The sequence below is a fragment of the Apium graveolens genome, chromosome 5, assembly GCF_009905375.1.
Source record: "Apium graveolens cultivar Ventura chromosome 5, ASM990537v1, whole genome shotgun sequence".
Classification (NCBI taxonomy): Eukaryota; Viridiplantae; Streptophyta; class Magnoliopsida; order Apiales; family Apiaceae; genus Apium; species Apium graveolens.
In genome coordinates, this window is record NC_133651.1 from 797,299 (window position 1) to 812,484 (window position 15,186).

Genomic DNA, 15,186 nt, shown 5'->3' on the forward strand with positions numbered 1-15,186 from the left:
TTAAAATTATAACAGAGGCTGATTAAAGACAACTATATGTTGTATATAAGACTAACATAGATGACTATTTGAAGTTGCTATCATTTTTGACTCTGACCAATTCCTCAATTGAAAGATACAGGAGCATAATTCAATTTTTCCGTGTGTGCCCAGTCTGTTTTCCACGCTGATATCAACAGTTTTGCACTAATTAGTGCTGTTTTTTTAGTTGACAATTAAAATTCCCTTTCATCGTATATCACAATCTTGACATTTAAGAGCATCCACGAGTAACTAGCTAAATGGTCCCTTAAATTCAAAATATAAAAAAAAATTCGTATTTTATCAATACAAGAATACGTTAAGTTGCTCGCAAGGGTTGACTCAGTTGGTTAAAGAGGGGATAACTCAGGTTCGAATCTCATGGAGAATTTATGATTATGTTTCCTGAACTGAGGTAGCGGCTGCGGGTTACCTACGATCAAAAAAAAAATATACCTTAAGTTATACCTTAAGTTATACCTTAACAACAATTTGACACGTCATTTCCTTTATTTAAAAAAAAAATTGTCTCATCCCTTATTTTATTTATACGAATGAAATATTCATTTCTCACCATTTCTAATTTTCTTTTACTTCTCTTTCTTAAATTTAATATATACAACTAGTGTTGTTGAAGTTAAGTTCACTTTTAATATCTTAAATCATCCGATATAATATTTTATAATATTTATAAGAAATGTCGATCTAATATTCACGTTTACTTCGTTTAATTATGTGAACCTACAGAGTGTTGTCACGGGTGAGGAGGACCCATTATTGAATTTCTCTGCATCTCTAGTTCTATAAGAGGAAGATAACTTGCTAACAGAACTACCACACTCAAATTTGTTTTAATTTAGTTTCATATTATCGAGTCTGATATGTTGAACTCATCTATAACTTGTTTATGGCTACTAGTGTTGTTTGCAGCAGCTAATATTGATGCATTCAACTGCCATGTCAATTATTCGTTTACGGAGGAGCAAGCTCTTCTCGGCTGTGGCTGGTGGAGACGACACAACACTTCGCAAATGCATGATCACTGCAGCTGGGAAGGGATCAGCTGCAATGCTGCTGGAAATGTTACTAAGATTAAACTTGGCTGGCACGTCGGTGGCGAGCTGGAAGCGCTGAACTTTGCTGCTTTACCAAATTTAGAAAGCTTAGATCTCAGAGGCTGTGGTCTGAAAGGAAGCATCCCTTACCAAGTTGGTATGCTTTCGAAACTTAATAAACTTGTGCTTGCTCGAAATTCTCTTACCGGGGATCTATCTCAATCACTGACTAGCCTCACACAATTAAGATGGCTTGATGCATCAAGTAATTATCTGAGTGGATCGATTCCCTTGAGAATTAGTTGCAAGAATCTGATTTATCTAAATCTCGGTGCTAATAAATTTGTTGGACTAATTCCGTCATCTTTGGGATACTTGCCTCGTTTGAAAGTACTGCAACTTGAGAGAAACTACTTCACAGGTGATATCCCTGCTTCTTTTAGGAACTTGAATCTAACGCGATTAGATTTGAGTAGGAATAAACTCACTGGAGTTATACCCTCAGCAGTGGAAAATATGTCGAATTTACTTTACTTGAATCTCTCTCACAACAATCTTTCTGGTACAATTCCGTCATGTCTTTGCAATTTGTGTCAGCTTTCTGCAATTGACTTGTCAAACAATTCTCTCAGTGGACGACGGACTTGTTCTCATTTATTCATACGCAGTACTGTAACAAAGGAGAACGATAGCAATACCAGTGGCAACAAAGACCTGATTGTTCTCTGTGTTGCCGTTTCAGTTTCTGTTTTCGTTGGTGTCTTATTTCTTGGTGTTATACTTGTTAAGCACTACAAGTCTAAGAGAATTCAAAGTAAGAGGGAAGCGCTAAAGAATGGTGATCTGTTCTCAATATGGAATTATGATGGAACTATAGCATATGAAGACCTTATAGAAGCAACAAATAACTTTGACATACAAAATTGCGTTGGCACGGGTGGTTATGGCAGTGTTTACGCGGCAGCATTGCCAGGCGGGAAAGTGGTTGCCCTCAAGAAACTTCACCAGATGAAACGTGAGGAGCCGGCTTTTGAAAAGAGCTTCAGGAATGAAGCACAAGTGTTATCAAATATAAGACATAGGAACATCATTAAGCTATATGGATTTTGCTTACATGACAGGTGTATGTTTCTAGTTTACGAGTACATGGAAAGAGGAAGCTTATTCAGTGTGTTGAGGGATGAAATCGGAGCTGTGCACTTGAGTTGGGAAAGAAGGGTAAATATTGTAAAAAGCATAGCACATGCTCTATCGTACATGCATCACGATTGTCGTCCATCCATTATTCATCGCGATTTATCAAGCAACAACATATTATTGAACTCAAAACTGGAAGGATTTGTAGGTGATTTTGGTGCAGCTAGATTGCTACACCAGGAATCATCCAATTACTATACTGCAGCTGCAGGGACTCTCGGATATATGGCTCCAGGTAAACAGAGCGTCTTCATTTCTCAACATTATATCGTATTTTAAAGGATTCTTTTAACTTAATTTTATTAAGCAGAACTTGCTTACACAATGGTTGCAACTGAAAGATGTGATGTGTATAGCTTTGGAGTTGTGGCACTGGAAACTATAATGGGGAGACATCCAGGAGAACTACTGTCATCACTGTCCTCTATGAAATCCGTTCAAGATCTACCGTTGAATGCTGTGCTAGATTCACGTCTGCCCCATCCAGCAGATGTAATGGTTGACCGTAGCATTGTTTTGGTTCTGGACTTGGCGCTAGCATGTCTAAATTCTAATCCCAAATTGCGCCCAACTATGCAACACGTGTCTACGGAGTTTCAAAAGTGAAGCAGAACTGTACTCTCGCACAAGGTGCAGCAGGATTAGTTCAATAATGTCAACCAAATGTTAAGAATCAAATTTGACAGAGGGAGTATACGGCTTATGATATGTAAATTACGAGTTAATCAATCATTTGACTTCCCTCTTTTTCCACTACTACTTCATCTTTCACCATTTAGATTTTGGCCTACCTTCATAGATTCTCAACCCCTCCAGGTAGCTCAGCTGGTTGGGATCAGGACTTTAGGTGTTGTTTGATGCTTATCAAGTGCGGAATGGATATTGAGCATTGTAGAATCTCTGGTATATGTAAAATGTATTAATATCACGTCTTAAATTTTGTTGTACACTTATGCACTGCGATCATGTGTTGTGGTTCAGGTGATCGTCGGGTTCAATTTGTATCATTATTGATAGATTGATGGCGGTCAATGGAAACTTTGCTGCTCAGGCCTTGGCCAGAATCCGGGGTGCTCATCGATGCCATTGAACGTGCTGACAAAGGTTTGGTCGGGTATTGTTTGATTGAGTCTTTGATGAGCATGCAGAAGGTCTGGTGTAGATGATGAACTTTGGAGGAATACTTGAGTTAGACCTGCACCGGACAGATGATAATTTTCACTTCACCATTAATATGAATGTTTGATAATCTGGTATGCTTAATTTTAAGTTGCTGCAGGACATATTAATAGCTGAGAAATGCATAGTAACTGAACCATTTCGTTAAGATTAATGTAATAGGAGTAGAGCTTAATTTCATGAATATGTAAAGTTTCACAGCAAGAAAACTGCACATTTTTGACATTACTTACAACTGAACAAGCTCAATGTCGGCCAAATTTGATGGTCAGAGATGTGCTATTTTCTCGTAGTGTTGGTGAGCGAGAATCGAACCCAGAACCTGTCTTTTTCTCGTAGTGTTGGTGAGCGAGAATCGAACCCAGAACCTGGGATGACGAGATAAGCCTTTAACTATTTGAGTTATCTCATCGCGCTCTCTACATGGAGTTTCTTGTTGTGAGACTTGAGGGAAGAATTATCAGGCTTAAGAGCATCAAATTGTCTCCTGAGAAAATCATAATCTCTCTCTAAGACGTAAAACATAAAATGTCATGGATTTAGTTTCGAATTTCTTGAAACTGCATATTTCATATTTTGGCAACAATTTTGTCACAGTTGTTTTTCTAAAGTTTTTTCTTTCAATTTGGCCCACCCTGGATCGTACAAATATTTAAAAATGCAGAAGTTTTTTTCCAGAATTTAAAGGATATCTTCCCTGGGGCTAAACATTCGGTCGGTTCGGTCGAAAACCGGACCAAACTGAAGAGACCGGAAAACCGAATTACCATTTTTTCTTGGACCGGACCGGATCGGACCGAAATTGTAATCCGGACCGGACCGAAATAATTTCGGTTCGGTCCGGTTTCGGACCGAATTTTTTAAAAATAAAATTGTATTGAAATTTTAAACAGAAAATTATAAAATCTAAAATATAATTAAAGTAAGGTGATATATAGAGTACTAAGAGTGTATAAATACAATGACAAATTAAAAATTATGATTATAATTTTTAACACATATGTAAACTATATAGTATAACATAAAATTATAGTATTTTATAATTTGGTCTATTCGGTCCGGACCGGAATATTTTTTAAAAGAACCGGACCGAACCGAATTTTATTTCGGTTTATTCAGTCCTGATCGAATAGACCAAATTTTAAAAAAATCAAGACCGCACCGAACCAAACTGAATTAACACGGTTGGATTCAATTTTTCGGTTTCGGTTCGGTTTTACTCAGCCCTAATCTTCCCGCAAAGCAAAAATTTCGAATTCCCCCCTCAAGACTACAAGAGTATTATTGTTAACATGCTACCATACAAGAACTACAAGACGTGAATGGAACAAAACATGTTTGTAGCATTGTAAACAAGCCTCCCAAACTGGGGAAAACGGATATCGCAACTTATCCATTTTTTCAGTTGATTTTACAGAGTTTGTGCAGAGCCCTTTATGTTGTTGTTGATCTAGTGGAGTTGTACATTGAGATCTTTTAGATTTTATTTTTGTTTACCAATAATTCCATATTGGTAAATATGGAATATATAATTGAGATCTTTTAGTTGTACATTGAGATCTATTATTTTAAATATATAAATATATAATTTATTTTATTTTTCGTCATATATATAGTTACAAATTTTTAAATATCAAAATAAAAACGAAGTTACACAATTTTTTATTTAAGAAATTCTTAAAATTTGATAAAATCGTTTAAAGTGGTTATGTAGTATAATCACACTTATTCAAAATTATTCCACGGTAAAATAAAATTTAAAATCAATTTTGATAGGGATAAATAAGTCCTGATTTTATAATTAATGGACTGCTAGGCCCAATAAGAAAATGTATGATATTCACACCAGAAAGGTTAAGCCTGATGGACCAGATCAGGCCTGGTGGAATAAAAAAAAGGCCCAAAAGCCCTGATTATTAATTAATTTCGTAATTAATTAATAAGGGAAAAATCAGCTACTGAGAAGAGTCCCGATAAGGATATAAATCCTTATAGATTAGCCTCAAGGGGACCTAAAAGGATAAGGAATCAGCTTCCTACTTCCTAGGACTCCTAAGTCTATCCTAATTCAGAGGCTTGTCCACCAAGTCTCCTATACCAAGTCCAATTCAAGGACTCCCACATCTATATAAGGGGCCTCACCCCATAAATCAGAACTACGTTTTTTGGCTTGATTCTCTAACTCACAGAGATACGTAGGCATCTCGTAAAGGCAGAATTAAGCTACGAAACACGAGAGCAGCCATTAAAGGCCTTGAGCTCCCGAATCTTAGTAATAAATACAGCAAGTAATAACCTTAGCTTTTTATCCATAACATTTGGCGCCGTCTGTGGGAAAAACGGAACAACAACCATGGCGAGAACACGGAGAACAACCAGCACTCTGGAGGAGGGAACACCATCAGGGACAACCCAGGTGATTTCATCAACCGTGGAGGTTCCTCCCCATTCAACTTATGCATCTACTCAGGGGGAAGCCCAGACAGGGGCAACTCATCCTCAGCCACAAGGGACAACTCCCCCGACTATTCAAGGTACGAATCCTCAAGTTCAACAAATACATATACCTGTGAATTCTCGACCCGTCGGGTATGAATATTCAACTATTGTTACTACTAACCCCCCTTATGGGATGCCCCTTCACCCTGAGGTTGGAGGAAGTGGATATGCTGGGCGAAGCGAAGCACGAGGGCGGTCGCCCCCCTATATACGAGGTTTGGATCCTATCCCTGAGGATCGGGAATTTTCTGGTCCATACACTGAGAGAGACTCCGAATCTTCGGATGATGAAGTGGCCCCGAGAAGGAGGCGTCCTGGAAAAGAGCCAATGGCCGATGGAAGGCAACGCCCCCAAAGCACCCCAGGGGCGAATCACCAAGAAGTGCAGGAAAAGATCAGGGCTCATGAGGCTGAAATCCAAAGGTTGAGGCGTGATTTGGAGGCTCACCAAGCCACCAGACCCCACATACCTCCTAGGGGGAGAAATCCTCCTCCTATCATAGACCTGGATGGTCCGGTAAGAAGAAGGGCTGCTGTCCCAAGAACTGATCCAAGCAATCTCCTTCCCCTTGGAGATCCTGATGATCCAACTCCACCCTTCACAGAAGAGATAATGAATGCCCATATCTCAAGAAAATTCAAGATGCCCACTATCAAAGCCTATGATGGCACGGGAGACCCCGCTAATCATGTTAGGACATTCTCTAATGCACTGCTGCTGCAACCCGTGAATGATGCTATAAAATGTCGGGCCTTCCCTCAAACCCTGTCGGGTATGGCTCAAAGATGGTACAGTCGCCTACCCCCAAATTCTATTGGATCATTCAGAGAATTAAGTCAGGCTTTTATTAAGCAATTCATCAGTGGAAGAGTCCATGAGAAAAGTTCAGCATCTCTTATGAGTCTTGTGCAGGGAGCTAAAGAATCCTTAAGAGATTACCTAAATCGTTTTACAAAGGAGGCTTTAAAAGTCCCAGACCTTGATGATAAGGTAGCCATGATAGCACTGCAACAAGGAACTAGGGATGAGTTTTTCAAGATGTCTTTGGCCAAACGACCCCCTGAGAGCATGTTGCAGCTCCAAGAGAGGACAGGGAAGTATATCAAGGTTGAAGAAAGTATGAGGAAGGCCGTAGTAAGTAATGAGCCCACTGGAGGCAAGAAACGAAAAACTGATTTGGAGTATATCGCTAAGGATAAATATCCTAGAACTGAACAAAACCCTGATTCAACCCCCAAGAAGGGAGGACCTGGGCAAAAGTTCACTGAATACGCTAAGCTGAATGCTCCCAGAAGTCAGATTTTGATGGAGATTGAGAAAGACAGAGATATTCGCTAGCCTAAGCCCTTGAAGGCTGATCCCGCCAAGCTAGATAAGGGCAAGTATTGCAGGTTTCACAAAGATGTTGGCCATGACACCGATGAGTGTAGGCAGTTGAAAGATGAAATTGAGTTTTTGATTCGAAAAGGAAGATTGAACAAGTATACTGGAGATGGAGGAGACAGAAATAATAATGGAAGGAAGATCGTAGGAGGGACCAAGATGATCAGGGGCGGAATCCCCAACCTAGAGGACCAGTTATAAACACCATTTATGGAGGGCCGAGACCTCGAGGGCCTGTGATAAACACGATCTTTGGAGGTCCAACTGCTGCTGGATTGTCCAAAAATTCCAGAAAGGCATATACTAGAGAGGTTATGCATATTGTTGGAGAAGCCCCGAAGAGGGCCAGGACAGAAGTAACATTGGCTTTTGATGATTCCGACCTAGAGGGTGTGAAGTTTCCCCATGACGACCCGCTGGTCATAACGCCGATAATAGGAAATAGCCCGGTTAAGAGGGTCCTTGTGGATAATGGTGCTTCTGTGGATATCTTGCTCCACGACACCTTTCTAAGGATGGGGTATAACGACTCCCAGTTGACACCAACCGACATGCCGATATATGGATTTGATGGAGTAGAATGTCCTGTGGAAGGGATAATTAAATTGCCAACCACCATAGGTACGGAGCCAAGGCAAGCAACGCAGATGCTGGATTTTGTGGTGGTAAAGGCTAGTTCAACTTATAATGCTATCATGGGGAGAACAGGGATACATGCCTTCAAGGCAGTCCCCTCTTCCTATCATTCAGTCATGAAGTTTCCCACCCGAAACGGGATTGGAGAAGAGAGAGGAGATCAAAAAATGGCTAGAAGCTGTTATGTGGCCTCTTTGAGGGCAGATGGAGTCGGGGGGCAGGTTCTTCCTATTGAAGATATGGATGTTCGAGAAAATGATGAGAATAGAGGAAGGCCAGCAGAAGAATTGGTTTCGGTTCCTTTAGATCCCAAGAATCCTGAGAGGATGACTTTCATTGGAGCTACATTGGAGGAGCCCCTTAGAGGGAAGTTAGTGAAATTTTTGCAAGAAAATAGTGATGTGTTTGCATGGTCAGCAGCTGATATGCCAGGCATAGACCCGGAGTTAATTACCCACAAGTTAAACGTGGATCCAAGCCGGAATACAGTGAAACAAAAGAAAAGAAATTTTGCCCCGGAAAGACAAGAGGCTATAAAGTAGGAAGTGGAAAAGCTCTTAGAGGCTGGTTTCATTGAGGAGATTCAATTTCCGGAGTGGTTAGCAAACCCTGTAATGGTGAAGAAGGCTAATGGAAAGTGGAGGATGTGTATAGACTTCACCGATCTGAATGATGCATGCCCCAAAGACTGTTTTCCGCTGCCTAGAATTGATACTTTGATTGATGCCACCGCTGGACATGAGATGCTGAGTTTCATGGATGGGTTTAGCGGATACAACCAGATCAAAATGCATAAGGATGACATTCCAAAGGTATCATTTATCACTGACTTTGGTGTTTATTGTTATCTTGTTATGGCGTTTGGTCTCAAGAATGCAGGAGCCACCTATCAAAGGTTGGTGAATAAAATTTTTAAGGATCTTATTGGGAAGACTATGGAAGTCTATGTTGATGACATGCTAGTCAAGAGTCTAGTAAAGACTGATCATATAACCCATTTGAGGGAAGCTTTTGAGGTCCTGAGGTACCACAAGATGATGTTGAATCCCACGAAGTGTGCTTTCGGAGTAGGATCTGGAAAATTCTTGGGATTGATGGTCTCAAAGAGGGGAATTGAGGCTAACCCCGATAAAATAAAGGCAATCCTGGACATGGAACCCCTAAAAACTGTCAAGGATGTTCAGAAACTCACAGGAAGGGTTGCTGCGCTAGGACGATTCATCTCCAAGTCAGGAGACAAGTGCTTGTCATTCTTCAAGTCATTAAAGAACATTAAAGACTTTGTATGGAGTGAGGAAAATCAGAAGGCATTTGAAGAGTTAAAGAAGTATATGGGCCAGGCCCCGTTGTTGGCCAAGCCAGTTCTGGGTGAAGTTTTATTCTTGTACTTGGCTGTTTCAGAAAGCGCCTTGAGCGCGGTGTTGGTTAAGGAGGAACTGAAAGTCCAGAAACCCGTATACTATGTCAGCAAAATTTTGCATGGTGCTGAGTTGAATTATTCAGCCATTGAGAAATTCGCTTTAGCCTTGGTAATGGCTTCAAGAAAGCTGCGTCCTTATTTTCAAGCTCACCAAATTGAAGTGCTAACAAATCAGCCACTGAGAAATATCATTCACAGTCCCAAGGCAAGTGGGAGACTGATTAAGTGGGCAATAGAGTTGGGAGAGTTCGATCTCAAGTATAAGCCACGTATGGCCATAAAAGCCCAGACACTAGCTGACTTCGTGGTGGAATGTACCATACCCAACCAAGAAGTCGGGGGGCAGGAAGATACCACACCTCAAGACAAGGGAGTCGACAATGGGGACAAGGAGAAAGAATATTGGGTTCTCTATTTTGATGGAGCATCAAAAACAAATTCCAGTGGAGCAGGGTTGGTTTTGCAAAGCCCTGATGGATTCTTAATTGAGTATGCCATGAAGCTAGACTTCCCAACCACAAACAATGAGGCAGAGTATGAAGCCCTGATTGCTGGCCTTGGTCTAGCTGGGACACTTAGAGTCAAAAACTTAAAGGTCCGTGGAGACTCGAAGTTGATCATATCCCAGGTAAAGGGAGAATTTGAAGCAAGGGATGATACGATGGCAAAGTATGTTCGCCTAGTAAGGGCTGTGATGACCCAATTTAATGAATGCCATGTTGAACACATTCCAAGGGAAGAAAATGCTAAAGCAGATGCGCTATCAAAGTTTGCTTCATCTGAGATTGAAGAAAGTTCAGGAAGTGTGTACTTCCGTGTTTTGAAGACACGAAGCATAGATGTTAAGCTTGTGGCTCCCGTAGGCTTGGGGACGTCATGGATTGATCCCATCAAGGCTCACATTCAGACCGGTTGGTTGCCAAGCGATACAATTGAGGCACGGAAGTTAACTGTTCGAGCACTAAGGTACTCTTTGATAGATGGGATTCTATATAAAAGATCTTTCATGGTTCCTTACTTGAGGTGTCTCAGGCCCGATGAGGCACGCTTAGCTCTTGAGGAAGTGCATGGAGGTATTTGTGGGCAACACTTGGGGGGCAGGGCCTTGGCTCATAAGATAACTCGTTTAGGCTTCTATTGGCCAGAAATGATGGCTGATGCCAAAGAATATGTAAAGAAGTGTGATCGTTGTCAGAAGCATGCACCAGTCGCCAGACAACCCCCCGAGATGCTGACCTCTATCAACTCACCTATTCCCTTTGCTATGTGGGGGATGGATATTCTAGGGCCTTTTCCTATGGCCACATCACAAAGGAAGTTTCTGATTGTAGCCATTGATTATTTCACCAAGTGGATCGAAGCCAAACCTTTGGCCAAAATCACAACTAAGCAGGTTACACAATTCCTGTGGGAAAACATTATGTGCCGATATGGAATTCCCCGTATCCTCGTCACTGACAATGGAACACAATTCAACAACGAGGAATTCAAGAAGTATTGCGAAGAAAATGAAATTGAGTTACGGTTCACCTCTGTGGCTCACCCGCAAGCCAATGGGCAAGCGGAGGTAGCAAATCGGATAATCCTGGATGGACTAAAGAAGAGGATCGAAAAGTCAAGAAATAACTGGGTGGATGAGATACTTCCCATATTGTGGGCCTATAGGACTACCTGTAGAGTCACGACAAATGCAACTCCTTTCATGTTGGCATATGGGGCGGAAGCAGTAGTTCCCGTGGAGATATCACATTCTTCTCCAAGGATTCAGGCTTTTGATGAAAAAGAAAATGAGGAAGGGCAGAAGTTAGCCCTGGATTTAATCGATGAAGTGCGAGATAAAGCACACGCAAAGATAGTAGAATATCAGAAAAAGGCTTCATTCTACTACAACCTAAGGGTTAAAGAGAGGTTTTTCAAACAAGGTGACCTAGTCTTGAGAAAAATAGAGGCTTCTGGTGTCGGACAGAAAGGAAAGCTTGCACCAAATTGGGAAGGGCCGTATAGAGTCAAGAGCGTTCAGGGTAGAGGAACCTACAAGCTGGAGACTATGGATGGTTTTGAAGTCCCGAGAACCTGGCACGCACAAAACCTGAAGGTTTACTACGTGTGAGATGATCGAAGTACGATTCTCACTCGTCAGGATGGCGAGTAGGTTGAAAAGCACCTTGAAGCTTTGCTTGCTTAGGATTTATATGTTTTAGTTTTATTACGAAATTTATTAAGACTTGTGTAAGGGACGAATCCCAGACAATTTTATGAAATTCATAAGTTCTTCAAAGTATGTTTGTGGCCTAACAAATAAAAATCAAATGCATGGATGCAAGCATAAAAGGTGATAAATGAAATAGATCTGATAGATGTTACAAAAGTTTGATAAATAAAGTCTCGAAAATAAAAAAAAGCCACGCAGGGCTGAAAAAGCTCTAAGGAGCTGAAGTACCCTCGGCATCCATATCATCGTCCTCTCCACTCTCGCTGGATGTCTCTGTCGTCTCGGAGGAGGAGGAAGAGCTGTCGTCCTCAGCAGGTCTGGAAGAAGACTCGGGAGGAGGAAGGAGTGGATCCTGAGGAACATGGTCTGAGACAACTACTCGGGTACGAAACCTCTGTAGCAAAGCCTCGTCATCAGGGCAGATATAGTCCGCCGGGTTAATATCAGGACAAGCCCCGTTCACGGTCCCAAGGGCCGTGTCCCAACCAGTCCTAAAAAACTCGGGAAAGACTGAATCATCCCTAGTCCTCATAGATTGGGCAAACTCCTCCGAGTCCAGATAGTTGTCTATAGCCTTATCCTTATCCGCCCGAAGTACCACCAGCTCGGCGTTAGACTCTCCGAGTTCTTCCTCCTTGCGCTTGAGCTTCTTCTCCAGGGTAGCATACTTCTTCTGCTGCCTCCTGAGGGCATTATCGGCCTTATCAGAAGCCCGCTTCCATGATTCGGCTTGCCTCACAGCGCCTTGAAAGTAGGCGTTAGACTGAAACAAAACAATTAACAAAGTATAAGGCAAGAAAGTGCTACAAGAACGAGAAATAAGTTTAAAAAAGAGAAGGCATACCGAAGCCAGAGATTGGGCTCCCATGAGCTTAATCCTCTCAAGGTCAGGGGTGGCCACCACATCAGTAAAGTCCTTTGGAGTCACGCTATGGTAGGACCAATCCCAAGCATGCTTCGTGGAACCAACCACGGTATCCCCTCGGCGGAATCCCCAGAGAGGCTGAAAGGCGCCTGTAGTAGCAGCAGCAGGGGCAGCAGCAGTGATAGGAGCATTATGGCCCTCAGCTCCTTCAGTTGAAGCCTCCCCCATAGGCTCCTTGTGCTTTCTCAAGAAGATAGGCTCTGTCGCCTTTCCTCGGGTGTCTAGGCCTGCTAACCGAGCTTTCTTCATCCTAGCTGTTTCCTCGACCAAGGGGACATTGTCCTCGTTAATCTCCTTAGCAGCTAAAACAAAGCAAAAGACAAAATAAGTGATGTTAATAATGCGTGAAATAAAGAAAAATTGAGAAGGGAAGAGAAATACCCTGTTGAGAAACAGAGGATAGTCCCACATGAATCAGGGAAAACTCTTCTAAAAGAGTCCAGCTGGTGGTGGTGCCATCATCCTGAGTGAGCCCATTGTAAATGATAGTTTCTTCAGGAGTTAAGTGAATGGATTTGAGGCTACCATCACTGACCTTCCCGAAGGAAGATCGAAAGAGCGTGCCCCAGTCGCCATTCTCCCAACGTAACCCAACGAAACTATTCCTCCAATTTGGATTATTATCAGGAATAGAGGCGCTATTAAAGATATGTTTGCTTTTGGGCCTTTGTTTGACATAAACCCAGCCACAAATATTGGAAGAACTATTGTAACATTGAAAGACTTTCCTAAAAACGGCTACAGAAAGAGGAAAGCCCTCCCTAAGACAACAAACCATAAAACATAGAATATTCCTCCAGGCGTTTGGAGGAAGCTGACACGGGTTGATTTGTAAGTCAGCCAAAAGATGAGGGATAAAAGGATGGAAAGGGAACCTAAGCCCAACATTAAGGGCGTCGGTGTAGATGAAGAGAGTATCGGGCCTCCAGTGGCAAGTACGGTCACCACCAGAGACTGGAACTAGTCTAAAGGGGGGAGGGACATTATAACGAGCATTTAGTTTATTGAAATCTATGTTATGCCAAATATTACAGTGATTAAAGGAGTCGAGATGTGCAGTGGAAGGATATTCATCCCCCCTAGTATTAATCATATCAATTAAAGACATATATGAAGAGCGGATCTCGATATCCTTACCTCGTTTTGAAGCCGAGGCTATCTTGGCCGCCCTCTCGGAACTCTTGTCAGCCATCTAGTAAAGACTGGAAAAGACTTGGGAAAAGGAAGGAGTGGATTTGAGAGAGGAGAAGATTAGGAAGTTTGAGATGAAGAGAAATGAAATGAGAGGTGTGAAGAAGCACACTCTCATCCCACCTATATATAGGAGAAATAAGTGGATAATGGGCCTTAAAAAGCCCATTTTGGCCCAAAGTAAGGAATATTCTGGAATGTTCTACAAGGAATTTAAAGAATTAATGGAAACTTTCTAGAAAAATCCAGAAACATTTGGAAATTCCATAAAAACCTCGAAAATTCCAGAAGGTTCTAAAATTTTTTTTAGACCAGCCCCAGAATTATTGGGCCTGTGGGTACAAGAAGCCCAGATTCAGAAAAAGGCCCAGATTGGAAAGACATGAACTAGCCCAGGCCCAAAGAAGCCCAGTTAATTAAAGAATTAGGGCCCAAATGCAAAACCCAGATAAACCCAGATACATTCCTAATCCAAAGAGTTGAGGTCGAAATTCTGTCGACAAGGGCTAAAGAAAATGGTTATTTCGACCAGAATTTAAACCTATTCGACCAAGAATTATATAGAAATCCTGACCGAAAATCCTGATCCTCTTTTCTTAACCCTGAGAAGATTGTCGACCAGAAAGCAAGGCCAAATCCTGGTCGAATGGATCCTGCCCGAATTTCTATCGACCTGGGCAACCAAGGGAAGTTAATTCGGTCAAAACTAGGACTCCTGACCGAAAATCCTGACCGAAATTGAAATTTCTTACTCGAAAATTTTCTGCTCGAAAACTGTAAAAAAAAAAAAAAAAAAAAAAAGGAAGGGGTGAAAATCCTGGCCGAAAATCGACCAGGATTCCTGATCGAATAGAACCTGCTCGAAATTCAGTCGACCAAGGCATACTGAAGGTTAATTCGACCAGGATCCTGGCCGAATGGATTCCTGGTCGAAATCTGCATAAAAAAAAAAAAAGAGAGAAAAGAAAAAAAAAAAAAAAGGAGGGAAAAATTCCTGGAAAATTACAGAAAATAAGGAAATTCCTTAAATAATTTCTGAAAAATACTAATATTTTCAGAAAATTAGGGAAAAATCCAGAAATTAAGGATAAATCCCAGAAAATTAGGGAAGAATCCCAGAAATTAAGGGAAAAATCCAGAAAATTAGGGAAAAATCCAGAAATTTAGGATAAATCCCAGAAAATTAGGGAAAAATCCAGAAATTAAGGAAAAATCCCATAAAATTAGGGAAAAATCCAGAAATTAAGGAAAAATCCAGAAAATTAGGGAAAAATCCAGAAATTAAGGAAAAATACAGAAAATTAGGGAAAAATCCAGAAATTTAGGATAAATCCCAGAAAATTAGGGAAAAATCCAGAAATTAAGGAAAAATCCAGAAAATTAGGGAAAAATCCCAGAAAATTAGGATAAATCCCAGAAATTAAGGGAAAAATCCAGAAATTAGGGAAAAATCCCAGAAAATTAGGA

The 15,186-nt window shown here is 41.2% G+C and overlaps 1 protein-coding gene across 1 annotated transcript; it reads left to right on the plus strand.

The window, feature by feature from the left end:
• Positions 1-686: 686 nt before the first annotated feature.
• LOC141661806 (MDIS1-interacting receptor like kinase 2-like) lies at positions 687-3,687 on the plus strand. Its single transcript, XM_074468815.1, has 2 exons — positions 687-2,508; positions 2,584-3,687. Exons 1-2 carry the CDS (start codon positions 903-905, stop codon positions 2,877-2,879), a joined length of 1,902 nt encoding a protein of 633 aa, XP_074324916.1. The 5' UTR covers positions 687-902; the 3' UTR covers positions 2,880-3,687.
• Positions 3,688-15,186: the final 11,499 nt, after the last annotated feature.

Bases quoted from the DNA above. Each gene is read 5' to 3' on its own strand.
- LOC141661806 (XM_074468815.1), top strand. From the start codon at position 903: ATGTTGAACTCATCTATAACTTGTTTATGGCTACTAGTGTTGTTTGCA. The intron at 2,509-2,583 runs GTAAACAGAGCG...TTTATTAAGCAG, and splicing joins TCTCGGATATATGGCTCCAG to AACTTGCTTACACAATGGTT.